General features: G+C 48.0%; 1 protein-coding gene across 1 annotated transcript in view; it reads left to right on the top strand.

Annotated features, from left to right (window-relative positions):
* Positions 1-11807, top strand: part of LOC127919453 (adhesion G protein-coupled receptor L3-like) — a 118802-nt gene extending 106995 nt beyond the window's left edge. Inside the window, exon 3 of the mRNA XM_052503014.1 lies at positions 11338-11807. Coding sequence (XP_052358974.1) covers positions 11338-11555 — 218 coding nt within the window. The 3' untranslated portion in view covers positions 11556-11807. The remainder of the gene's footprint in view (positions 1-11337) is intronic.
* The last annotated feature ends 14934 nt before the right edge of the window (positions 11808-26741 follow it).

The raw sequence follows: 26741 nt of genomic DNA, 5'->3' as shown, positions 1-26741 counted from the left end.
CCACTCTCTCCCTTCTTCTCTCTACTCTCTCCCTTCTTCTCTCCACTCTCTCCCTTCTTCTCTCTACTCTCTCCCTTCTTCTTCTACTCTCTCTCTTCTCCTACTCTCTCCCTTCTTCTCTCTACTCTCTCCCTTCTTCTCTCTACTCTCTCCCTTCTTCTCTCTACTCTCTCCCTTCTTCTCTCTACTCTCTCCCTTCTTCTCTCTCTCTCCTTCTTCTTCTCTCTACTCTCTCCTTCTTCTTCTCTCTACTCTCTCCCTTCTTCTTCTCTCTACTCTCTCCCTTCTTCTCTCTACTCTCTCCCTTCTTCTTCTCTCTACTCTCTCCTTCTTCTTCTCTCTACTCTCTCCTTCTTCTCTCTACTCTCTCCCTTCTTCTCTCTACTCTCTCCCTTCTTCTCTCTCTCTCTCCCTTCTTCTCTCCTTCTTCTCTCCTCTCCCTTCTTCTCTCTACTCTCTCCCTTCTTCTTCTCTCTACTCTCTCCCTTCTTCTTCTCTACTCTCTCCCTTCTTCTTCTCTCTACTCTCTCCCTTCTTCTTCTCTCTACTCTCTCCTTTCTTCTTCTCTCTACTCTCTCCCTTCTTCTTCTCTCTACTCTCTCCTTCTTCTTCTCTCTACTCTCTCCTTCTTCTCTCTCTCTCTCTCTCTCCTTCTACTCTCTCCCTTCTTCTCTCTCTCCCTTCTTCTTCTCTCTACTCTCTCCTTCTTCTTCTCTCTACTCTCTCCCTTCTTCTCTCTACTCTCTCCCTTCTTCTTCTCTACTCTCTCCTTCTTCTTCTCTCTCACTTCCTTCTCTACTCTCCCTTCTTCTTCTTCTCTCCACTCTCTCCCTTCTTCTTCTCTACTCTCTCCTTCTTCTTCTTCTCTCTACTCTCTCCCTTCTTCTTCTCTCTACTCTCTCCCTTCTTCTCTCTACTCTCTCCCTTCTTCTCTCTACTCTCTCCCTTCTTCTCTCTACTCTCTCCCTTCTTCTTCTCTCTACTCTCTCCTTCTCTCTTCTCTCTCCCTTCTTCTTCTCTCTACTCTCTCCCTTCTTCTCTCCACTCTCTCTTCTTCTTCTCTCTACTCTCTCCCTTCTTCTTCTCTCTACTCTCTCCCTTCTTCTCTCTACTCTCTCCCTTCTTCTCTCTACTCTCTCCTTCTTCTTCTCTCTACTCTCTCCCTTCTTCTCTCTACTCTCTCCTTCTTCTTCTCTCTACTCTCTCCCTTCTTCTTCTCTCTACTCTCCTTCTTCTTCTCTCTACTCTCTCCCTTCTTCTCTCTACTCTCTCCCTTCTTCTTCTCTCTACTCTCTCCTTCTTCTCTCTCTCTCCCTTCTCTTCTTCTTCTCTCTCCTCTCTCCCTTCTTCTCTCTACTCTCTCCCTTCTTCTCTCTACTCTCTCCCTTCTTCTTCTCTCTACTCTCTCCTTCTTCTCTCTACTCTCTCCCTTCTTCTTCTCTCTACTCTCTCCCTTCTTCTTCTCTCTACTCTCTCCCTTCTTCTTCTCTCTACTCTCTCCCTTCTTCTCTCTACTCTCTCCTTCTTCTTCTCTCTACTCTCTCCCTTCTTCTTCTCTCTACTCTCTCCCTTCTTCTTCTCTCTACTCTCTCCCTTCTTCTCTCTCTCTCTCTCTCTCCCTTCTTCTCTCTCTCTCTCTCTCCTTCTTCTTCTCTCTACTCTCTCCCTTCTTCTCTCCTACTCTCTCCCTTCTTCTCTCTACTCTCTCCCTTCTTCTTCTCTCTACTCTCTCCCTTCTTCTCTCTACTCTCTCCCTTCTTCTTCTCTCTACTCTCTCCCTTCTTCTTCTCTCTACTCTCTCCCTTCTTCTCTCTCTACTCTCTCCCTTCTTCTTCTCTACTCTCTCCCTTCTTCTCTCCACTCTCTCCTTCTTCTCTCTCTACTCTCTCCTTCTTCTTCTCTCTACTCTCTCCCTTCTTCTCTCTACTCTCTCCCTTCTTCTCTCTCTACTCTCTCCCTTCTTCTTCTCTCTACTCTCTCCCTTCTTCTCTCCTCTCTCTCCTTCTTCTTCTCTCTACTCTCTCCTTCTCTCTCTACTCTCTCTTCTACTCTCTCCCTTCTTCTCCCTTCTTCTTCTCTCTACTATCTCCCTTCTTCTTCTCTCTACTCTCTCCCTTCTTCTTCTCTCTACTCTCTCCTTTTCTTCTCTCTACTCTCTCCTTCTTCTTCTCTCTACTCTCTCCCTTCTTCTTCTCTCTACTCTCTCCCTTCTTCTCTCTACTCTCTCCCTTCTTCTCTCCACTCTCTCCTTCTTCTTCTCTCTACTCTCTCCCTTCTTCTTCTCTCTACTCTCTCCCTTCTTCTTCTCTCTACTCTCTCCCTTCTTCTCTCTACTCTCTCCTTCTTCTTCTCTCTACTCTCTCCCTTCTTCTCTCTACTCTCTCCCTTCTTCTCTCTACTCTCTCCCTTCTTCTCTCTACTCTCTCCCTTCTTCTCTCTACTCTCTCCTTCTTCTTCTCTCTACTCTCTCCCTTCTTCTCTCCACTCTCTCCCTTCTTCTTCTCTCTACTCTCTCCCTTCTTCTCTCTACTCTCTCCCTTCTTCTCTCTACTCTCTCCCTTCTTCTCTCTCTCTCTCTCCCTTCTTCTTCTCTCTACTCTCTCCCTTCTTCTTCTCTCTACTCTCTCCCTTCTTCTCTCTACTCTCTCCTTCTTCTTCTCTCTACTCTCTCCTTCTTCTTCTCTACTCTCTCCCTTCTTCTTCTCTCCACTCTCTCCCTTCTTCTCTCTCTCTCCTTCTTCTTCTCTCTACTCTCTCCTTCTTCTTCTCTCTTCTCTCCTTCTCTCCTTCTTCTTCTCTACTCTCTCCCTTCTTCTTCTCTCTACTCTCTCTCTCCCTTCTTCTCTCTACTCTCTCCCTTCTTCTCTCTACTCTCTCCCTTCTTCTCTCTACTCTCTCCCTTCTTCTCTCTCTCTCTCCCTTCTTCTTCTCTCTTCTCTCTCCCTTCTTTCTCTCTACTCTCTCCCTTCTTCTCTCTACTCTCTCCTTCTTCTTCTCTCTACTCTCTCCCTTCTTCTCTCTACTCTCTCCCTTCTTCTCTCTACTCTCTCCCTTCTTCTTCTCTCTACTCTCTCCCTTCTTCTCTCTACTCTCTCCCTTCTTCTCTCTCTACTCTCTCCTTCTTCTTCTCTCTCTACTCTCTCCCTTCTTCTCTCTACTCTCTCTCTTCTTCTCTCTACTCTCTCCTTCTCTCTCTACTCTCTCCTTTCTTCTCTCTACTCTCTCCCTTCTTCTCTCTACTCTCTCCCCTTCTTCTACTCTCTCCTCTCTCCTACTATTCTTCTTCTCTCTCTACTCTCTCCCTTCTTCTCTCTACTCTCTCCTTCTTCTCTCTACTCTCTCCCTTCTTCTCTCTCTCTCTCTCCCTTCTTCTCTCTCTCTCTCCTTCTTCTTCTCTCTACTCTCTCCTTCTTCTTCTCTCTCCTCTCTCTCCCTTCTTCTCTCTACTCTCTCCTTCTTCTCTCTACTCTCTCCCCTTCTTCTCTCTCTCTCTCCCTTCTTCTCTCTACTCTCTCCTTCTTCTTCTCTCTACTCTCTCCTTCTTCTTCTCTCTCTCTCTCCTTCTTCTCTCTACTCTCTCCCTTCTTCTCTTCTCTCTCCCTTCTCCCTTCTTCTCTCTTCTCTCTCCCTTCTTCTTCTCTCTACTCTCTCCCTTCTTCTTCTCTCCACTCTCTCCCTTCTTCTCTCTACTCTCTCCCTTCTTCTTCTCTCTACTCTCTCCCTTCTTCTCTCTCTCTCTCTCCCTTCTTCTCTCTACTCTCTCCCTTCTCTCTACTCTCTCCCTTCTTCTCTACTCTCTCCCTTCTTCTCTCTACTCTCTCCTTCTTCTTCTCTCTCCCTTCTTCTCTCTCTCCCTTTCTTCTCTCTACTCTCTCCTTCTTCTACTCTCTCCCTTCTTCTTCTCTCTACTCTCTCCCTTCTTCTCTCTCTCTCTCCTTCTTCTTCTCTACTCTCTCCCTTCTTCTCTCTACTCTCTCCTTCTTCTCTCTACTCTCTCCCTTCTTCTCTCTACTCTCTCCTTCTTCTCCACTCTCTCCTCCTTCTTCTCTCTCCACTCTCTCCTTCTTCTCTCTACTCTCTCCTTCTTCTCTCTACTCTCTCCTTCTTCTTCTCTACTCTCTCCCTCCTTCTTCTTCTCTCTCTCTCTCTCTTCTTCTCTACTCTCTCCCTTCTTCTTCTCTCTACTCTCCCTTCTTTCTTCTCTCTCTCTTCTCTCTCCCTTCTTCTCTCCACTCTCTCCTTCTTCTCTCTACTCTCTCCCTTCTTCTTCTCTCTACTCTCTCCTTCTTCTCTCTACTCTCTCCCTTCTCTTCTCTCTACTCTCTCCCTTCTTCTACTCTCTCCCTTCTTCTTCTCTCCCTCTCTTCTCCTTCTCTCTCTACTCTCTCCTTCTTCTCTCTACTCTCTCTTCTTCCTCTACTCTTCTTCTCTCTACTCTCTCCCTTCTTCTTCTCTCTACTCTCTCCTTTCATCTCTCTACTCTTCTTCTCCTTCTTCTTCTTCTCTCTCTCTCCTTCTTCTTCTCTCTACTCTCTCCTTCTTCTCTCTACTCTCTCTCCCTTCTTCTTCTTCTACTCTCTCCTTCTTCTTCTCTCTACTCTCTTCTCTTCTCTCTCTCCTTCTTCTCTCCCTCTCCCTTCTTCTCTCTACTCTCTCCCTTCTTCTTCTCTCTACTCTCTCCCTTCTTCTTCTCTCTACTCTCTCCCTTCTTCTTCTCTCTACTCTCTCCCCTTCTTCTCTCTACTCTCTCCCTTCTTCTCTCTACTCTCTCCCTTCTTCTCTCTCTACTCTCTCCCTTCTTCTTCTCTCTACTCTCTCCCTTCTTCTTCTCTCTTCTCTCTCCTCCTTCTTCTTCTCTCTACTCTCTCCCTTCTTCTCTCTACTCTCTCCCTTCTTCTCTCTACTCTCTCCTTCTTCTTCTCTCTACTCTCTCCCTTCTTCTCTCTACTCTCTCCCTTCTTCTTCTCTCTACTCTCTCCCTTCTTCTCTCTACTCTCTCCCTTCTTCTCTCTACTCTCTCCCTTCTTCTCCACTCTCTCCCTTCTTCTCTCTACTCTCTCCCTTCTTCTCTCTACTCTCTCCCTTCTTCTTCTCTCTACTCTCTCCCTTCTTCTTCTCTCTACTCTCTCCCTTCTTCTCTCTACTCTCTCCCTTCTTCTCTCCCTTCTTCTCTCTCTCTCCTTCTTCTCTCTACTCTCTCCCTTCTTCTTCTCTCTCTCTCTCTCCTTCTTCTTCTCTCCCTTCTTCTCCCTTCTTCTTCTCTCTCTTCTTCTCCCTTCTTCTCTCTCCACTCTTCTTCTCTCTACTCTCTCCTTCTTCTCTCTCTCTCTCCCTTCTTCTCTCTACTCTCTCCTTCTTCTTCTCTCTACTCTCTCCCTTCATCTCTCTACTCTCTCCCTTCTTCTCTCCACTCTCTCCCTTCTTCTTCTCTCTACTCTCTCCTTCTTCTCTCTACTCTCTCCTTCTTTCTTCTCTCTCTCTCTCTCCTTCTTCTTCTCTCTACTCTCTCCCTTCTTCTCTCTCCCTATCTTCTCTCTCCTTCTTCTCTCTACTCTCTCTTCTTCTTCTCTCTACTTCTCTCCCTTCCTTCTCTCTACTCTCTCCCTTCTTCTTCTCTCTACTCTCTCCCTTCTTCTTCTCTCTACTCTCTCCCTTCTTCTCTCTACTCTCTCCTTCTTCTTCTCTCTACTCTCTCCCTTCTTCTCTCCACTCTCTCTCCTTTCTTCTCTCTCTACTCTCTCCCTTCTTCTCTCTCCACTCTCTCCCTTCTTCTTCTTCTCTCTACTCTCTCCTTCTTCTTCTCTCTCTATCTCTCCTTCTGTCTCTAATATACTCTCTCCTTCTTCTCTCTCTCTCTCCCTTCTTCTCTCTACTCTCTCCTTCTTCTCTCTACTCTCTCCTTCTTCTTCTCTCTACTCTCTCCTTTCTTCTTCTCTCTACTCTCTCCCTTCTCTTCTCTCTCTACTCTCTCCCTTCTTCTCTCTACTCTCTCCCTTCTTCTCTCTACTCTCTCCTTCTTCTCTCTACTCTCTCCCTTTCTTCTTCTCTCTACTCTCTCCTTCTTCTCTCTCTTCTCTCCCACTCTCTTCTTCTCTCTACTCCCTTCTTCTCTCCACTCTCTCTCCTTCTTCTTCTCTCTACTCTCTCCCTCTTCTTCTCTCTACTCTCTTCCTTTCTTCTTCTCTCTCTCTCTCCCTTCTTCTCTCTACTCTCTCCTTCATTCTCTCTACTCTCTCCCTTCTTCTCTCTCTCTCTCCCTTCTTCTCCACTCTCCTTCTACTCCACTCTCCCTTCTTCTCTCTCTCTACTCTCTCCTTCTTCTCTCTACTCTCTCTTTCTTCTTCTCTCTACTCTCTCCTTTCATCTTCTCTCTACTCTCCCTTCTTCTCTCTTCTCTCTCTCCTTCTTCTTCTCTCTCTACTCTTCTTCTTCCTTCTTCTCTCTTCATCTCTCTCCACTTCTCCTCTTCTACTCTCTTCTTCTCTTCTTCTACTCTCTCCTTCATCTCTCTCCTTCTTTCTCTCTACTCTCCCTTCTTCTCCACTACTCTCTCCTTCTTCTCTCTCTACTCTCCCTCCCTTCCTTCTTCTCTCTACTCTCTCCCTTCTTCTCTCTACTCTCTCCTTCTTCTTCTCTCTACTCTCTCCCTTCTTCTCTCCACTCTCTCCCTTATTCTTTCTTCTTCTCTCTCCTTCTTCTCTCTACTCTCTCCTTCTTCTCTCTCTACTCTCTCCCTTCTTCTTCTCTCTACTCTCTCCCTTCATCTCTCTCTCTCCCTTCTTCTTCTCTCTACTCTCTCCCTTCTTCTCTCCACTCTCTCCTTCTTCTTCTCTCTACTCTCTCCCTTCTTCTTCTCTCCTCTCTCCTCTCCTCCACTCTTCTCTCTTCTCTCTCTCCTTCTTCATCTCTCTTCTCTCTCTCCTTCTTCTACTCTCTCTCTTCTTCTTCTCTCTACTCTCTCTCCCTTCTTCTCTCCACTCTCTCCCTTCTTCTCTCCACTCTCTCCCTTCTTCTTCTCTCTACTCTCCTCTTCTTCTCTCTACTCTCTCCCTTCTCTCCACTCTCTCCCTTCTTCTCTCTACTACTCTCTCCTTCTTCTCTCTACTCTCTCCTTCTTCTCTCCACTCTCTCCTTCTTCTTCTTCTCTCTACTCTCTCCTTCTTCTCTCTACTCTCTCCTTCATCTCTCTACTCTCCTTCTTCTCTCTCCACTCTCTCCCTTCTTCTTCTCTCTACTCTCTCCTTCTTCTCTCTCTACTCTCTTTCCTTCTTCTTCTCTCTACTCTCTCCTTCTTCTCTCTCTCTCTCCCTTCTTCTCCTTCTCTCCCTCTCTCTTCTTTCTCTCTACTCTCTCCCTTCTTCTCTCTACTCTCTCCCTTGTTCTTCTCTCTCCCTTCTTCTTCTCTCTACTCTCTCCTTCTTCTCTCTACTCTCTCCTTCTCTTCTTCCCTTCTTCTCTCTACTCTCTCCCTTCTTCTTCTCTCTCTCTCCCTTCTTCTCTCTACTCTCTCCTTCTTCTTCTCTTACTTCTCCCTCTTCTCTCCTACTCTCTCCTTCTTCTCTCTACTCTCTCCCTTCTTCTCTCTCTCTCCCTCTTCTTCTTCTCTACTCTCTCCCTTCTTCCTTCTTCTCTCTACTCTCCCTTCTTCTTCTTCTCTCCTACTTCTTCTCTCTCTCTCTCCTTCTTCTCTCTACTCTCTCCCTTCTTCTCTCTCTCTCTTCTTCTCTTCTCTCCCTTCTTCTCTCTCCCTTCTCTCTCCTTCTTCTTCTCTCTACTCTCTCTCTTCTTCTTCTCTCTACTCTCTCCCTTCTTCTCTCTACTCTCTCCCTTTCTTCTCTCTACTCTCTCCCTTCTTCTCTCTCTACTCTCTTCTTCTTCTTCTCTCCCTTCTCTTCTCCTTCTTCTCTTCTACTCTCTCTCCCTTCTTCTCTCTACTCTCTCCCTTCTTCTTCTCTCCACTCTCTCCTTCTTCTCTTCTCTCCCTTCTTCTCCTCTACTTCTTCTCTTCTTCTCTCCACTCTCTCCTTCTTCTCTCCACTCTCTCTCTCTCTCTCTCTCTCCTTCTTCTCTCTACCACTCTCTCCCTTCTTCTTCTCTCCTCTCTCCCTTCTTCTCTCTACTCTCTCCTTCTTCTTCTCTCTACTCTCTCCCTTCTTCTCTCTACTCTCTCCCTTCTTTCTCTCTACTCTCTCCTTCTTCTCTCTCTCTCTTCTCCCTTCTTCTCTCCACTCTCTCCTTCTTCTTCTCCTCTCTCTCTCTCTCTTCTCCCTTCTTCTCTCTACTCTCTCCTTCTTCTTCTCTCTCTCTCTCCTTCTTCTCTCTACTCTCTCCTTCTTCTCTCTACTCTCTCCTTCTTCTACTCTCTCTCTCTTCTCCTCTCTTCTCTCTACTCTCTCACTTCTCCCTTCTTCTTCTCTCCACTCTCTCCTTCTTCTCTCTACTCTCTCCTTCTTCTTCTCTCCACTCTCTCCCTTCTTCTTCTCTCTACTCTCTCCTTCTTCTCTCTACTCTCTCCCTTCTTCTCTCTACTCTCTCCTTCTTCTCTCTCTCTCTCCTTCTTCTCTCTCTTCCTTCTTCTCTCTACTCTCTCCCTTCTTTCTCTCTACTCTCTCTCCTTCTTCTTCTCTACTCTCTCCCCTTCTTCTCTCTCTCTCTCTCCTTCTTCTCTCTACTCTCTCCTTCTTCTCTCTAATCTCTCTTCTTCTTCTCTCTCTCTCCCTTCTTCTCTCTACTCTCTCCCTTCTTCTCTCTCCACTCTCTCCTTCTTCTCTCCACTCTCTCCCTTCTTCTCTCTCTACTCTCTCCTTCTTCTTCTCTCTACTCTCTCCTTTCTTCTCTCTACTCTCTCCCTTCTTCTCTCTACTCTTCCTTCTTCTCTTCTCCCTCTTCTTCTCTCTCTCTCCCTTCTTCTTCTCTCTCTCTCTCCTTCTTCTCTCTACTCTCTCCTTCTTCTTCTCTCTACTCTCTCCTTCTTCTCTCTACTCTCTCCTTCTTCTTCTCTCTCTCTCCCCTTCTTCTCTCTACTCTCTCCCTTCTTCTTCTCTCTCTCTCTTCTTCTCTCTTCTTCCCTTCTTCTTCTCTCCACTCTCTCCCTTCTTCTTCTCTCTACTCTCTCCTTCTTCTCTCTCTCTCTCTTCTTCTCTCTCTACTCTCTCCCTTCTTCTCTACTCTCTCCCTTTCTTCTCTCTACTCTCTCCTTCTTCTCTCTCTCTCTCCCTTCTTCTTCTCTCTACTCTCTCCCTTCTTCTTCTCTCTCTCTCCACTCTCTCTCCTTCTTCTCTCTACTCTCTCCCTTCTTCTCTCTCTCTCTCCTTCTTCTTCTCTCTACTCTCTCCTTCTTCTCTCTACTCTCTCCTTCTTCTTCCACTCTCTCCATCTCTCCCTTCTTCTTCTCTCTACTCTCTCCCTTCTTCTCTCTCTCTACTCTCTCCCTTCTTCTTCTCTCTACTCTCTCCCTTCTTCTCTCTACTCTCTCCCTTCTTCTCTCTACTCTCTCCCTTCTTCTCTCTACTCTCTCCCTTCTTCTCTCTACTCTCTCCCTTCTTCTCTCTACTCTCTCCCTTCTTCTTCTCTCTACTCTCTCCCTTCTTCTCTCTACTCTCTCCCTTCTTCTCTCTACTCTCTCCCTTCTTCTCTCTACTCTCTCCCTTCTTCTCTCTACTCTCTCCCTTCTTCTCTCTACTCTCTCCCTTCTTCTTCTCTCTACTCTCTCCCTTCTTCTCTCCACTCTCTCCTTCTTCTTCTCTCTACTCTCTCCCTTCTTCTCTCTACTCTCTCCCTTCTTCTCTCTCTCTCTCCTTCTTCTCTCTCTCTCTCCTTCTTCTTCTCTCTACTCTCTCCTTTCTTCTCTCTGCTCTCTCTCCTTCTTCTCTCTACTCTCTCCCTTCTTCTTCTCTACTCTCCCTCCTTCTTCTACCCTCTCTCTCTCCCTTCTTCTCTCTACTCTCTCCTTCTTCTTCTCTCTCCACTCTCTCCCTTCTTCTCTCTACTCTCTCCTCTCTCTTCTCTCTACTCTCTCCTTCTTCTCTCTACTCTCTCCCTTCTTCTCTCTAGACCCAGACTCTCCTTCTTCTCTCTACTGTCTCCCTGTCTATCTCTCTCTCTCCCTCTTCTCTCTACTCTCTCCCTGAGTCTCTCTACTCTCTCCCTTCTTCTTCTCTCTACTCTCTCCTTCTTTCTCTCTACTCTCTCCTTCTTCTCTCTACTCTCCCTTCTTCTTCTCTCTACTCTCTTCCTTCTTCTCTCTACTCCTTCTTCTCTCCACTCTCTCCTTCTTCTTCTCTCTCTCTCAGCTTCTTCTTCTCTCTACGTTCTTCTCTCCACTCTCTCCTCTTCTTCCCTCTACTCTCTCCCTTCTTCTCTAGCGGAGGATCTCTCCTTCTTCTCTATGGTCTCCCTTTCTCTCTCTACTCTCTCCCTTCTTCTCTCCTCTCTCCTTCTTCTCTCTACTCTCTCCCTTCTTCTGTCTCTACTCTCTCCCTTCTTCTCTCTACTCTCCCCATCTTCTTCTCTCTACTCTCTCCTTCTTCTCTCTCTCTTCCTTCTTCTCTCTACTCTCTCCTTCTTCTCTCTACTCTCTCCCTTCTTCTCTCTGTCTCTCCTTCTTCTTCTCTCTACTCTCTCCCTTCTTCTCTCTACTCTCTCCTTCTTCTTCTCTCTACTCTCTCCCTTCTTCTCTCTCTACTCTCTCCCTTCTTCTCTCTCTCTCTCCCTTCTTCTCTCTACTCTCTCCCTCTCTTCTCTCTACTCTCTCCTTCTTCTTCTCTCTACTCTCTCCCTTCTTCTCTCTACTCTCTCCTTCTTCTTCTCTCTACTCTCTCCCTTCTTCTCTCTACTCTCTCCTTCTTCTTCTCTCTACTCTCTCCCTTCTTCTCTCTACTCTCTCCCCTTCTTCTCTCTGTGTTCTTCTTCTTCTCTAGATCTCCCTTCTTCTTCTCTCTGTCTCTCTCCTTCTTCTCTCTTCTCTCCCCACTTCTCCCTCAGAGCTCTCTACTCTCTCCCTTCTTCTCCATCTACTCTCTCTGTCCTTCTGATTCTTCTATCTGAGAGGTTCTTAGTGTGTAGTCCGTCTTGTAAATAAAAATGTGTTCTTGTAACTGAGAGAGAGAGACAGAGTGAGAGAGAGAGAGAGAGAGAGACGAGAGGAGGAGGAGGGGTGGTGGGGAGGAGAGAGGAGGGAGGAGAGAGGATGAGAGGAGAGAGGGAGGAGAGAGAGAGAGAGGTGGTGAGAGAGAGTGAGTGAGAGTGAGAGAGGGAGAGAGAGAGAGAGAGAGAGAGAGAGAGAGAGAGGGACTGGGTGTGTTTATATTTACCTGTCTATATCTCTTCTCTACTCAGCGGTGAGTCGAGCCCCTGTCCCCATGGCGGTGGTCCGTAGGGAACTGTCCTGTGAGTCCTACCCCATCGAGCTACGCTGCCCGGGCACAGACGTCATCATGATTGACAGCGCCAACTACGGACGCACCGACGACAAGATCTGTGACTCGGACCCAGCACAGATGGAGAATACTAGATGTTACCTGCCCGACGCATACAAGATCATGTCCCTCAGGTGAGCTGATCTAGAATTATAGTTCTGTGTCTGTCTGTCTGTCTGTCTGTATGTCTGTCTGTCTGTCTGTCTGTCTGTCTGTCTGTCTGTCTGTCTGTCTGTCTGTCTGTTCATCTATCCATCCGTTGAAGATCATGTCAGCTCAGATGAGCTGATCTAGAATTATAGTTCTATGTCTGACGATGTACTGTATAGATGAGACGGTCAATCTGTTCTCAGACTGAATTGTTCAAGGTTAGATATGCAGATCTGGAATGGTGTTTCTAGGTGGTGATGTGGGCAGACTTAAGCACAGCTAACAGCTTCCTCCTTTATCTAGTCATCTCCTCTCCCTGGTCCTCTCCCTGGTCCTCTCTCTCCTCTCCCTGGTCCTCTCCCTGGTCCTCTCCCTGGTCCTCTCCCTGGTCCTCTCCCTGGTCCTCTCCCTGGTCCTCTCCCTGGTCCTCTCTCTCCTCTCCCTGGTCCTCTCTCTCCTATCCCTGGTCCTCTCTCTCCTCTCCCTGGTCCTCTCTCTCCTCTCCCTGGTCCTCTCTCTCCTCTCCTTGGTCCTCTCTCTCCTCTCCCTGGTCCTCTCTCTCCTCTCCCTGGTCCTCTCTCTCCTCTCCCTGGTCATCTCTCTCCTCTCCCTGGTCCTCTCCTCTCCTCTCCCTGGTCCTCTCTCTCCTCTCCCTGGTCCTCTCCTCTCCTCTCCCTGGTCCTCTCTCTCCTCTCCCTGGTCCTCTCTCTCCTCTCCCTGGTCCTCTCTCCTCTCCTGGTCCTCTCCTCTCCTGGTCTCTCTCTCCTCTCCCTGGTCTTCTCTCTCCTCTCCTGGTCCTCTCTCTCCTCTCCCTGGTCCTCTCTCTCCTCTCCCTGGTCCTCTCTCTCCTCTCCCTGGTCTTCTCTCTCCTCTCCCTGGTCTTCTCTCTCCTCTCCCTGGTCCTCTCTCTCCTCTCCCTGGTCCTCTCTCTCCTCTCCCTGGTCCTCTCTCTCCTATCCCTGGTCCTCTCTCTCCTCTCCCTGGTCCTCTCTCTCCTCTCCCTGGTCCTCTCTCTCCTCTCCCTGGTCCTCTCTCTCCTCTCCCTGGTCCTCTCTCTCCTCTCCCTGGTCCTCTCTCTCCTCTCCCTGGTCCTCTCTCTCCTCTCCCTGGTCCTCTCTCTCCTCTCCCTGGTCCTCTCTCTCCTCTCCCTGGTCCTCTCTCTCCTCTCCCTGGTCCTCTCCTCTCCCTGGTCCTCTCTCTCCTCTCCCTGGTCCTCTCTCTCCTCTCCCTGGTCCTCTCTCTCCTCTCCCTGGTCTTCTCTCTCCTCTCCCTGGTCTTCTCTCTCCTCTCCCTGGTCCTCTCTCTCCTCTCCCTGGTCCTCTCTCTCCTCTCCCTGGTCCTCTCTCTCCTCTCCCTGGTCCTCTCTCTCCTCTCCCTGGTCCTCTCTCTCCTCTCCCTGGTCCTCTCCCTGGTCCTCTCCCTGGTCCTCTCTCTCCTCTCCCTGGTCCTCTCTCTCCTCTCCCTGGTCCTCTCTCTCCTCTCCCTGGTCCTCTCTCTCCTCTCCCTGGTCCTCTCTCCTCTCCCTGGTCCTCTCTCTCCTCTCCCTGGTCCTCTCCCTGGTCCTCTCTCTCCTCTCCCTGGTCCTCTCTCTCCTCTCCCTGGTCCTCTCTCTCCTCTCCCTGGTCCTCTCTCCTCTCCCTGGTCCTCTCTCTCCTCTCCCTGGTCCTCTCCCTGGTCCTCTCTCTCCTCTCCCTGGTCCTCTCTCTCCTCTCCCTGGTCCTCTCTCCTCTCCCTGGTCCTCTCTCTCCTCTCCCTGGTCCTCTCTCTCCTCTCCCTGGTCCTCTCTCTCCTCTCCCTGGTCCTCTCTCTCCTCTCCCTGGTCCTCTCTCTCCTCTCCCTGGTCCTCTCTCTCCTCTCCCTGGTCCTCTCTCTCCTCTCCCTGGTCCTCTCTCTCCTCTCCCTGGTCCTCTCTCTCCTCTCCCTGGTCCTCTCTCTCCTCTCCTTGTCCTCTCTCCTCTCCCTGGTCCTCTCTCTCCTCTCCCTGGTCCTCTCTCTCCTCTCCCTGGCCTCTCTCCTTCTTCCTCTCTCTCCTCTCCTTGGTCCTCTCTCTCCTCTCCCTGGTCCTCTCTCTCCTCTCCCTGGTCCTCTCTCTCCTCTCCCTGGTCCTCTCTCTCCTCTCCCTGGTCCTCTCTCTCCTCTCCCTGGTCCTCTCTCTCCTCTCCCTGGCCTCTCTCCTCTCTTCTCCTCTCCTCTCCTTGGTCCTCTCTCTCCTCTCTTCTCCTCTCCTCTCCCTGGTCCTCCCTCTCCTCTCCCTGGTCCTCTCTCTCCTCTCCCTGGTCCTCTCTCCTATCTTCTCCTCTCCTCTCCCTGGTCCTCCCTCTCCTCTCCCTGGTCCTCTCTCTCCTCTCCCTGGCCTCTCTCTCTCTCCTCTCACTGTTCCTCTCTCTCCTCTCCCTGGTCCTCTTTCTCCTCTCCTTCTCCCCCCCGTATCCCTATCATCACCCCCTCTCTATCCTCCTCCTCCATTTCTCTCTCTATCATAGGCCCCTTTCCATCATGCTGTGCAGCTCTGCCTGCGGTTGCTTTGGCCTGGCCGGCCACCTGCTCAGACAGATGCAGTGTGTGGTTCTAGCTATCCATAATTAATGCACGCACGCACGCATACACACACACACACACACACACACACACACACACACACACACACACACACACACACACACACACACACACACACACACACACACACACACACACCCGGAGGCTAGAGCAGACTCTTAGCTCCAGTTATATGAGCCAGAGGGAATCACCCAATTTTTCTGCTATTCCCTAAATAGTGAACTACTAGTGACCAGAGCTCTATGGGCCCAGCTGCTACCTGTGTGCTCCCATATTCCCTCCCCCATAGGGATACACAGGGTTGAAGGGGAAACGGAGATGCTGCCATGAAAGTTCCACTTATTATGTGTGGTGATTATAGAGGGACTTCAGTTAAGGAATGTTGTGCTGTTGAGGAGATGATTCTCATGCTAAATTCAAAATGGCTGCCTGGGAATTCTGATATCTTTGAATGGTCTATTCTTGTTCTTCGTCCCTGTCTATTTACATCCATTTCTATGTGAAATTCTATATTTAGACCGGGCTGTCGTTTTGAGTGTCACAAAGGACTGTCACATTAGATGTAATGGAATTGATAGAACACTGGGCTGTTATAATGGAATTGATAGAACACTGGGTAGTTGTAATATAATTGATAGAACACTGGGTAGTTGTAATGGAATTGATAGAACACTGGGTAGTTGTAATGGAATTGATAGAACACTGGGTAGTTGTAATGGAATTGATAGAACACTGGGTAGTTGTAATATAATTGATAGAACACTGGGTAGTTGTAATGGAATTGATAGAACACTGGGTAGTTGTAATGGAATTGATAGAACACTGGGTAGTTGTAATATAATTGATAGAACACTGGGTAGTTGTAATAGAATTGATAGAACACTGGGTAGTTGTAATGGAATTGATAGAACACTGGGTAGTTGTAATATAATTGATAGAACACTGGGCTGTTATAATGGAATTGATAGAACACTGGGCTGTTATAATGGAATTGATAGAACACTGGACAGTTGTAATGGAATTGATAGAACACTGGGTAGTTGTAATATAATTGATAGAACACTGGGCTGTTATAATGGAATTGATAGAACACTGGACAGTTGTAATGGAATTGATAGAACACTGGGTAGTTGTAATAGAATTGATAGAACACTGGGCTGTTATAATGGAATTGATAGAACACTGGGTAGTTGTAATGGAATTGATAGAACACTGGGTAGTTGTAATGGAATTGATAGAACACTGGACAGTTGTAATGGAATTGATAGAACACTGGGTAGTTGTAATGGAATTGATAGAACACTGGACAGTTGTAATGGAATTGATAGAACACTGGACAGTTGTAATGGAATTGATAGAACACTGGGTAGTTGTAATGGAATTGATAGAACACTGGGTAGTTGTAATGGAATTGATAGAACACTGGGTAGTTATAATGGAATTGATAGAACACTGGGTAGTTGTAATGGAATTGATAGAACACTGGGTAGTTGTAATGGAATTGATAGAACACTGGGTAGTTGTAATGGAATTGATAGAACACTGGGTAGTTGTAATGGAATTGATAGAACACTGGGTAGTTGTAATGGAATTGATAGAACACTGGGTAGTTATAATGGAATTGATAGAACACTGGGTAGTTGTAATAGAATTGATAGAACACTGGGTAGTTGTAATGGAATTGATAGAACACTGGGTAGTTGTAATATAATTGATAGAACACTGGGTAGTTGTAATGGAATTGATAGAACACTGGGTAGTTGTAATGGAATTGATAGAACACTGGGTAGTTATAATGGAATTGATAGAACACTGGGTAGTTGTAATGGAATTGATAGAACACTGGGCTGTTGTAATAGAATTGATAGAACACTGGGTAGTTGTAATGGAATTGATAGAACACTGGGTAGTTGTAATAGAATTGATAGAACACTGGGCTGTTGTAATAGAATTGATAGAACACTGGGTAGTTGTAATGGAATTGATAGAACACTGGACAGTTGTAATGGAATTGATAGAACACTGGGTAGTTGTAATGGAATTGATAGAACACTGGGTAGTTGTAATGGAATTGATAGAACACTGGGTGTTGTAATAGAATTGATAGAACACTGGGTAGTTGTAATGGAATTGATAGAACACTGGACAGTTGTAATGGAATTGATAGAACACTGGGTAGTTGTAATGGAATTGATAGAACACTGGGTAGTTGTAATGGATTTGATAGAACACTGGGCTGTTCCATTGTAGACAGAGAACAGTGAGAGGACTGTGAGGCTTGGTGCTGGGGTGCTGTGTGGGGTCTGTATAGCTCTGGATAGGAGGTGATAAAGTGATCTGGGGAGGAGGTTTACCCTAAACAACACCTCAACAACTTGGTTTTCGTTAAGGAGAGGACAATCAAACTATCTTACCACACACACACACACACACACACACACACACACACACACACACACACACACACACACACACACACACACACACACACACACACACACACACACACACACACACACACACACACACACACACACACACACACACACACACACACACACACACACACTGTAGACTCCCGTATTCCTGACAATTTTTTAATATTACTTTTGGATCTTAAACCCCCCACTTCTCTCCCACACATTCCTCTCTGTATCTCTCTCTCTGATATAAGTCCCGCTGCACATTGGAAAAACACTTAAACAAAAAGACGAGAGAGAGTTCTTCCTCCCTTTCTTCCCCTGTCCTCCCTCCTCATTTATTATCCTCTCCTCTGTCCCTCTCCTCCCTCCTCATTTATTATCCTCTCCTCTGTCCCTCTCCTCCCTCCTCATTTATTATCCTCTCCTCTGTCCCTCTCCTCCCTCCTCATTTATTATCCTCTCCTCTGTCCCTCTCCTCCCTCCTCATTTATTATCCTCTCCTCTGTCCCTCTCCTCCCTCCTCATTTATTATCCTCTCCTCTGTCCCTCTCCTCCCTCCTCATTTATTATCCTCTCCTCTGTCCCTCTCCTCCTCCCTTATTTATTATCCTCTCCTCTGTCCCTCTCCTCCCTCCTCATTTATTATCCTCTCCTCTGTCCCTCTCCTCCCTCCTCATTTATTATCCTCTCCTCTGTCCCTCTCCTCCCTCCTCATTTATTATCCTCTCCTCTGTCCCTCTCCTCCCTCCTCATTTATTATCCTCTCCTCTGTCTGTCCCTCTCCTCCCTCCTCATTTATTATCCTCTCCTCTGTCCCTCTCCTCCCTCCTCATTTATTATCCTCTCCTCTGTCCCTCTCCTCCCTCCTGATTTATTATCCTCTCCTCTGTCCCTCTCCTCCCTCCTCATTTATTATCCTCTCCTCTGTCCCTCTCCTCCCTCCTCATTTATTATCCTCTCCTCTGTCCCTCTCCTCCCTCCTCATTTATTATCCTCTCCTCTGTCCCTCTCCTCCCTCCTCATTTATTATCCTCTCCTCTGTCCCTCTCCTCCCTCCTGATTTATTATCCTCTCCTCTGTCCCTCTCCTCCCTCCTCATTTATTATCCTCTCCTCTGTCCCTCTCCTCCCTCCTCATTTATTATCCTCTCCTCTGTCTGTCCCTCTCCTCCCTCATCATTTATTATCCTCTCCTCTGTCCCTCTCCTCCTTCCTCATTTATTATCCTCTCCTCTGTCTGTCCCTCTCCTCCCTCCTCATTTATTATCCTCTCCTCTGTCCCTCTCCTCCCTCCTCATTTATTATCCTCTCCTCTGTCCCTGTCCTCTCCTCCTCCTCATTTATTATCCTCTCCTCTGTCTGTCCCTCTCCTCCCTCCTCATTTATTATCCTCTCCTCTGTCCCTCTCCTCCCTCCTCATTTATTATCCTCCCCTCTGTCCCTCTCCTCCCTCCTCATTTATTATCCTCTCCTCTGTCCCTCTCCTCCTTCCTCATTTATTATCCTCTCCTCTGTCCCTCTCCTCCCTCCTCATTTATTATCCTCTCCTCTGTCCCTCTCCTCCCTCATCATTTATTATCCTCTCCTCTGTCCCTCTCCTCCCTCCTCATTTATTATCCTCTCCTCTGTCCCTCTCCTCCCTCCTCATTTATTATCCTCTCCTCTGTCCCTCTCCTCCCTCCTCATTTATTATCCTCTCCTCTGTCCCTCTCCTCCCTCCTCATTTATTATCCTCTCCTCTGTCCCTCTCCTCCCTCCTCATTTATTATCCTCTCCTCTGTCTGTCCCTCTCCTACCTCCTCATTTATTATCCTCTCCTCTGTCTGTCCCTCTCCTCCCTCCTCATTTATTATCCTCTCCTCTGTCCCTCTCCTCCCTCCTCATTTATTATCCTCTCCTCTGTCTGTCCCTCTCCTACCTCCTCATTTATTATCCTCTCCTCTGTCTGTCCCTCTCCTCCCTCCTCATTTATTATCCTCTCCTCTGTCCCTCTCCTCCCTCCTCATTTATTATCCTCTCCTCTGTCCCTCTCCTCCCTCATCATTTATTATCCTCTCCTCTGTCTGTCCCTCTCCTCCCTCCTCATTTATTATCCTCTCCTCTGTCTGTCCCTCTCCTCCCTCCTCATTTATTATCCTCTCCTCTGTCCCTCTCCTCCCTCCTCATTTATTATCCTCTCCTCTGTCTGTCCCTCTCCTCCTCCTCATTTATTATCCTCTCCTCTGTCCCTCTCCTCCCTCATCATTTATTATCCTCTCCTCTGTCTGTCCCTCTCCTCCCTCCTCATTTATTATCCTCTCCTCTGTCCCTCTCCTCCCTCCTCATTTATTATCCTCTCCTCTGTCTGTCCCTCTCCTACCTCCTCATTTATTATCCTCTCCTCTGTCTGTCCCTCTCCTCCCTCCTCATTTATTATCCTCTCCTCTGTCCCTCTCCTCCCTCCTCATTTATTATCCTCTCCTCTGTCCCTCTCCTCCCTCATCATTTATTATCCTCTCCTCTGTCTGTCCCTCTCCTCCCTCCTCATTTATTATCCTCTCCTCTGTCTGTCCCTCTCCTCCCTCCTCATTTATTATCCTCTCCTCTGTCCCTCTCCTCCCTCCTCATTTATTATCCTCTCCTCTGTCTGTCCCTCTCCTACCTCCTCATTTATTATCCTCTCCTCTGTCTGTCCCTCTCCTCCCTCCTCATTTATTATCCTCTCCTCTGTCCCTCTCCTCCCTCCTCATTTATTATCCTCTCCTCTGTCCCTCTCCTCCCTCATCATTTATTATCCTCTCCTCTGTCCCTCTCCTCCTTCCTCATTTATTATCCTCTCCTCTGTCCCTCTCCTCCCTCCTCATTTATTATCCTCTCCTCTGTCCCTCTCCTCCTTCCTCATTTATTATCCTCTCCTCTGTCCCTCTCCTCCCTCCTCATTTATTATCCTCTCCTCTGTCCCTCTCCTCCCTCCTCATTTATTATCCTCTCCTCTGTCCCTCTCCTCCCTCCTCATTTATTATCCTCTCCTCTGTCCCTCTCCTCCTTCCTCATTTATTATCCTCTCCTCTGTCCCTCTCCTCCCTCCTCATTTATTATCCTCTCCTCTGTCCCTCTCCTCCCTCCTCATTTATTATCCTCTCCTCTGTCCCTCTCCTCCCTCCTCATTTATTATCCTCTCCTCTGTCCCTCTCCTCCTTCCTCATTTATTATCCTCTCCTCTGTCCCTCTCCTCCCTCCTGATTTATTATCCTCTCCTCTGTCCCTCTCCTCCCTCCTCATTTATTATCCTCTCCTCTGTCCCTCTCCTCCCTCCTCATTTATTATCCTCTCCTCTGTCCCTCTCCTCCCTCCTCATTTATTATCCTCTCCTCTGTCCCTCTCCTCCCTCCTCATTTATTATCCTCTCCTCTGTCCCTCTCCTCCCTCCTCATTTATTATCCTCTCCTCTGTCCCTCTCCTACCTCCTCATTTATTATCCTCTCCTCTGTCCCTGTCCTCCCTCCTCATTTATTATCCTCTCCTCTGTCCCTCTCCTCCCTCCTGATTTATTATCCTCTCCTCTGTCCCTCTCCTCCTTCCTCATTTATTATCCTCTCCTCTGTCCCTCTCCTCCCTCCTCATTTATTATCCTCTCCTCTGTCCCTCTCCTCCCTCCTCATTTATTATCCTCTCCTCTGTCCCTCTCCTCCCTCCTGATTTATTATCCTCTCCTCTGTCCCTCTCCTCCCTCCTCATTTATTATCCTCTCCTCTGTCCCTCTCCTCCCTCCTCATTTATTATCCTCTCCTCTGTCCCTCTCCTCCCTCCTCATTTATTATCCTCTCCTCTGTCCCTCTCCTCCCTCCTCATTTATTATCCTCTCCTCTGTCCCTCTCCTCCCTCCTCATTTATTATCCTCTCCTCTGTCCCTCTCCTCCCTCCTCATTTATTATCCTCTCCTCTGTCCCTCTCCTCCCTCCTCATTTATTATCCTCTCCTCTGTCCCTCTCCTCCCTCCTCATTTATTATCCTCTCCTCTGTCCCTCTCCTCCCTCCTCATTTATTATCCTCTCCTCTGTCCCTCTCCTCCCTCCTCATGTATTATCCTCTCCTCTGTCCCTCTCCTCCCTCCTCATTTATTATCCTCTCCTCTGTCCCTCTCCTCCTTCCTCATTTATTATCCTCTCCTCTGTCCCTCTCCTCCCTCCTCATTTCCCCTGTAATCCTCTCCTCTGTCCCTTTCCTCCCTCCTCATTTATTAACCCTCACTCCCTCTCCTCTGTCCACTCCCTCACTCTCTCTCCTCTGTCCCCTCCCTCACTCTCTCTCCTCTGTCCCCTCCCTCACTCCCTCTCCTATGTCCCCTCCCTCACTCCCTCTCCTCTGTCCCCTCCCTCACTCCCTCTCCTCTGTCCCCTCCCTCACTCCCTCTCCACTCTCCCCCCCTCACTCCCTCACTCCCTCTTCACTCTCCTCTCCCTCCACCTCTCTCCCCTCTCCCTACATCTATCTCCTCTCTCCCTCCATCTCTCTCCTCTCCCTCCATCTCTCTCCTCTCTCCCTCCATCTATCTCCTCCCTTCCTCCATCTCTCTCCTCTCCCTTCATCTCTCTCTCTCTCTCCCTCCATCTCTCTCCTATCTCCCTCCATCTATCTCCTCTCTCCCTCCATCTATCTCCTCCCTCCCTCCATCTCTTTCCTCTCCCTCCATCTCTCTCCTATCCCTCCATCTCTCTCCTCTCTCCCTCCATCTATCTCCTCTCTCCCTCCATCTCTCTCCTCTCCCTCCATCTCTCTCCTCTCTCCCTCCATCTATCTCCATCTCTCTCCTCTCTCTCCATCTCTCTCTCTCTCTCCCTCCATCTCTCTCCTCTATCCCTCCATCTCTCTCCTCTCTCCCTCCATCTATCTCCTCCCTCCCTCCATCTCTGTCCTCTCCCTCCATCTCTCTCCTATCCCTCATCTCGCTCTTGTCTCCCTCCATCTCTCCTCTCTACCCCTTCTTCCACCATCTCTCTCCTCTCCCTCCATCTCTCCTCTCTCCCTCCATCTCTCCTCTCTCTCATCTCGCTCTTGTCTCCCTCCATCTCTCTCCTCTCTCCCTCCATCTCTCCTCTCTCCTCTCCCTCATCTCGCTCTTGTCTCCCTCCATCTCTCTCCTCTCTCCCTCCATCTCTCCTCTCTCCTCTCCCTCATCTCACTCTTGTCTCCCTCCATCTCTCCTCTCTCCTCCATCTCATCTCTTCTCTCTCCTCCTTTCCCTCTCCCCCCCCTCTCCTCTTCCTCCATTTCCCTCCATCTCCCTGTGTGGTTCAGATGAGAGTTGCGTGGGGCTGTGGGCCAAGGCCCGTGGCGAAGCAGGGGCCTCAATTTGGCCTTGGCCCCAGTTAGGGCCACCTGTGCCAGGATGGATGTCTGGAGGCTGCCCCTGGTCTGGCCCTAGCCCAATAATCATTGGCACCTCTGGCCCCTGGAGGCTCTGGCACTCACTGAAGAGTGTGACATACACACTCACACACTCATACACATACACACACTCACACACACTACTGACTCGCCACCTCTCCAGCATGGTCAACCTCCTCCGGCAGCCTGTCTCTGTAGAACTCTGTCTCAGCCTTCACAGCACCAGACGGTGTGTAGTGTGTTTAGTGTGTGTTGTGGGTTTAGTGTGTAGTGTGTTTGTAGTGTGTTTAGTGTGTGAGTAGTGTGTGTTGTGTGTGTGTGTGTGTGTGTAGTGTGTTTCGTGAGTGTGTAGTGTGTGTTGTGTGTTGTGGGTTTAGTGTGTGTTGTGTGTGTAGTGTGTTTAGTGTGTTTTGTGTGTAGTGTGTTTAGTGTGTGAGTGTGTAGTGTGTGTAGTACGTTTAGTGTGTGAGTGTGTAGTGTGTTTAGCATGTGTGTAGTGTGTTTTGTGTGTAGTGTGTTTTGTGTGTGTAGTGTGTGTAGTGTGTAGTGGGTTTAGTGTGTGTTGTATGTGTGTAGTGTGTTTTGTGTGTGTAGTGTGTGTTGTGTGTAGTGGGTTTAGTGTGTGTTGTATGTGTGTAGTGTGTTTAGTGTGTGTAGTGTGTGTTGTGTGTAGTGGGTTTAGTGTGTGTTGTATGTGTGTAGTGTGTTTTGTGTGTGTAGTGTGTGTAGTGTGTGTAGTATGTTTAGTATGTGTGTAGTGTGTGTAGTGTGTGTTGTGTGTAGTGGGTTTAGTGTGTGTTGTGTGTTTAGTGTGTGAGTGTGTAGTGTGTGTAGTATGTTTAGTATGTGTGTAGTGTGTTTTGTGTGTAGTGTGTTTTGTGCGTGTAGTGTGTGTAGTGTGTTTTGTGTGTGTGTAGTGTGTGTAGTGTGTGTAGTGTGTTTTGTGTGTGTAGTGTGTGTAGTGTGTTTTGTGTGTGTAGTGTGTGTAGTATGTTTTGTGTGTGTGTAGTGTGTGTAGTGTGTGTAGTGTGTGTAGTGTGTTTTGTGTGTGTAGTGTGTGTAGTGTGTTTTGTGTGTGTAGTGTGTGTAGTATGTTTAGTATGTGTGTAGTGTGTGTAGTGTGTGTAGTGTGTTTTGTGTGTGTATTGTGTGGTGTGTGTGTAGTGAGTGTAGTGTGTGTAGTGTGTTTTGTGTGTGTATTGTGTGGTGTGTGTGTAGTGTGTGTGTGTAGTGAGTGTAGTTTGTGTGTGTAGTGAGTGTAGTGTGTTTAGTGTGTGTGTGTGTGTAGTGAGTGTGTGTGTGTGTGTGTACACCCCTTCAAATTAGTGGATTCATCTATTTCAGCCACACACATTGCTGACAGGTGTATAAAATCGAGCACACCGCCCAATGCAATCTCCATAGACAAACATTGGCAGTAGAATGGCCTTAACTGAAGAGCTCAGAGCTTCCCCCGGTCAACTGTAAGTGCTGATATTGTGAAGTGGGAAACGCCTAGGAGCAACAACGGCTCAGTCGCGAAGTGGTAGGCCACACAAGTCCACAGAACGGGACCGCCGAGTGCTGAAACACGTAGTGTGAAGTAAAAATCGTCTATTCCTCGGCTGCAACACTCACTACCGAGTTCCAAACTGCCTCTGGAAGCAACGTCAGCACAATAACTGTTCTTCGGGAGCTTCACGAAGTGGGTTTCCACGGCCGAGCAGCCGCACACAAGCCTAAGATCACCGTGCGCAATGTCAAGCGTCGGCTTGAGTGGTGTAAAACTCACAGCCACTGGACTCTGGAGCAGTGGAAACGTATTCTCTGGAGTAATGAATCATCTTCACCTTCTAGCAATACAACACACTAATCTGGGTTTGGAGGATGCCAGGAGAACGCTACCTGCCCTAATGTATAGTGACAACTGTAAAGTTTGGCGGAGGAGGAATAATGGTCTGGGGTTGTTTTTAATGGACTACTACACTAATACAACACACTAATCTGGGTTTGGAGGATGCCAGGAGAACGCTACCTGCCCCAATGCATAGTGACAACTGTAAAGTTTGGCGGAGGAGGAATAATGGTCTGGGGTTGTTTTTAATGGACTACTACACTAATACAACACACTAATCTGGGTTTGGAGGATGCCAGGAGAACGCTACCTGCCCCAATGCATAGTGACAACTGTAAAGTTTGGTGGAGGAGGAATAATGGTCTGGGGTTGTTTTTAATGGACTACTACACTAATACAACACACTAATCTGGGTTTGGAGGATGCCAGGAGAACGCTACCTGCCCCAATGCATAGTGACAACTGTAAAGTTTGGTGGAGGAGGAATAATGGTCTGGGGCTGTTTTTCATGGTTTGGGGCCCCTTAGTCCCAGTGAAGGGAAATCTTAATGCTACAGCATAACAATGACATGCTAGATGATTCTGTGCTTGCAGTTTGGGGAAGGCCCTTTCCTGTTTCAGCATGACAATGACATGCTAGATGATTCTGTGCTTGCAGTTTGGGGAAGGCCCTTTCCTGTTTCAGCATGACAATGACATGCTAGATGATTCTGTGCTTGCAGTTTGGGGAAGGCCCTTTCCTGTTTCAGCATGACAATGCCCCTGTGGACAAAGCGAGGTCCATAAAGAAATGGTTTGTCGTGATCGGTGTGGAAGAACTTGAATGGCCTGCACGGAGCCCTGACCTCAACCCCATCGAATGCCTTTGGGATGAATTGGAACCGCGACTGGGAGCCAGGCCTAATCGCCCAACATCAGAGCCCGACCTCTCTAATGCTGTTGTGGCTGACGGGAAGCAAGTCCCCGCAGAAATGTTCCAACATCTAGTGGAAAGCCTTCCCAGAAGAGTGGAGGCTGTTATAGCAGCAATGTTCCAACATCTATTGGAAAGCCTTCCCAGAAGAGTGGAGGCTGTTATAGCAGCAATGTTCCAACATCTAGTGGGAAGCCTTCCCAGAAGAGTGGAGGCTGTTATAGCAGCAATGTTCCAACATCTAGTGGAAAGCCTTCCCAGAAGAGTGGAGGCTGTTATAGCAGCAATGTTCCAACATCTAGTGGAAAACCCTCCCAGAAGAGTGGAGGCTGTTATAGCAGCAATGTTCCAACATCTAGTGGAAAACCTTCCCAGAAGAGTGGAGGCTGTTATAGCAGCAATGTTCCAACATCTAGTGGAAAACCCTCCCAGAAGAGTGGAGGCTGTTATAGCAGCAATGTTCCAACATCTAGTGGAAAGCCTTCCCAGAAGAGTGGAGGCTGTTATAGCAGCAATGTTCCAACATCTAGTGGAAAACCTTCCCAGAAGAGTGGAGGCTGTTATAGCAGCAATGTTCCAACATCTAGTGGAAAACCCTCCCAGAAGAGTGGAGGCTGTTATAGCAGCAATGTTCCAACATCTAGTGGAAAACCCTCCCAGAAGAGTGGAGGCTGTTATAGCAGCAATGTTCCAACATCTAGTGGAAAACCCTCCCAGAAGAGTGGAGGCTGTTATAGCAGCAATGTTCCAACATCTAGTGGAAAGCCTTCCCAGAAGAGTGGAGGCTGTTATAGCAGCAATGTTCCAACATCTAGTGGAAAACCCTCCCAGAAGAGTGGAGGCTGTTATAGCAGCAATGTTCCAACATCTAGTGGAAAACCTTCCCAGAAGAGTGGAGGCTGTTATAGCAGCAATGTTCCAACATCTAGTGGAAAACCCTCCCAGAAGAGTGGAGGCTGTTATAGCAGCAATGTTCCAACATCTAGTGGAAAGCCTTCCCAGAAGAGTGGAGGCTGTTATAGCAGCAATGTTCCAACATCTAGTGGAAAACCTTCCCAGAAGAGTGGAGGCTGTTATAGCAGCAATGTTCCAACATCTAGTGGAAAACCCTCCCAGAAGAGTGGAGGCTGTTATAGCAGCAATGTTCCAACATCTAGTGGAAAACCCTCCCAGAAGAGTGGAGGCTGTTATAGCAGCAATGTTCCAACATCTAGTGGAAAACCCTCCCAGAAGAGTGGAGGCTGTTATAGCAGCAATGTTCCAACATCTATTGGAAAACCTTCCCAGAAGAGTGGAGACTGTTATAGCAGCAATGTTCCAACATCTAGTGGAAAACCTTCCCAGAAGAGTGGAGGCTGTTATAGCAGCAATGTTCCAACATCTAGTGGAAAACCCTCCCAGAAGAGTGGAGGCTGTTATAGCAGCAATGTTCCAACATCTAGTGGAAAACCTTCCCAGAAGAGTGGAGGCTGTTATAGCAGCAATGTTCCAACATCTAGTGGAAAACCTTCCCAGAAGAGTGGAGGCTGTTATAGCAGCAATGTTCCAACATCTAGTGGAAAACCTTCCCAGAAGACTGGAGGCTGTGATAGCAGCAAAGGGGCACCAACTCCATATGAATGCCCATGATTTTGGAATGAGATGTTAGATGAGCAGGTGTCCACATACCTTTGGTCATGTAGTATACGTGGGAGACTGTAGAAGGTCTCTTCTACAGTGTGTGTGTGTGTGTGTGTGTGTGTATGTGTGTGTGTGTGTGTGTGTGTGTGTGTGTGTGTGTGTGTGTGTGTGTGTGTGTGTGTGTGTGTGTGTGTGTGTGTGTGTGTGTGTGTGTGTGTGTGTGTGTGAGAGAGTGTGTGTGTGTGTGTGTGTGAGTGTGTGTGTGTGTGTGTGTGTATAACATGACATGTGTTCTAACATGGTTCCTCATGACATGTGTTCTAACATGGTTCCTCATGACATGTGTTCTAACATGGTTCCTTATAACAGTGTGTTCTAACATGTGTTCTAACATGGTTCCTCATGACATGTGTTCTAACAGGTTCCTCATGACATGTGTTCTAACATGTGTTCTAACAT

This window comes from Oncorhynchus keta, unplaced genomic scaffold (genome assembly GCF_023373465.1).
Source record: "Oncorhynchus keta strain PuntledgeMale-10-30-2019 unplaced genomic scaffold, Oket_V2 Un_contig_1671_pilon_pilon, whole genome shotgun sequence".
Classification (NCBI taxonomy): Eukaryota; Metazoa; Chordata; class Actinopteri; order Salmoniformes; family Salmonidae; genus Oncorhynchus; species Oncorhynchus keta.
This window is presented reverse-complemented; position numbering and strand designations above follow the sequence as displayed.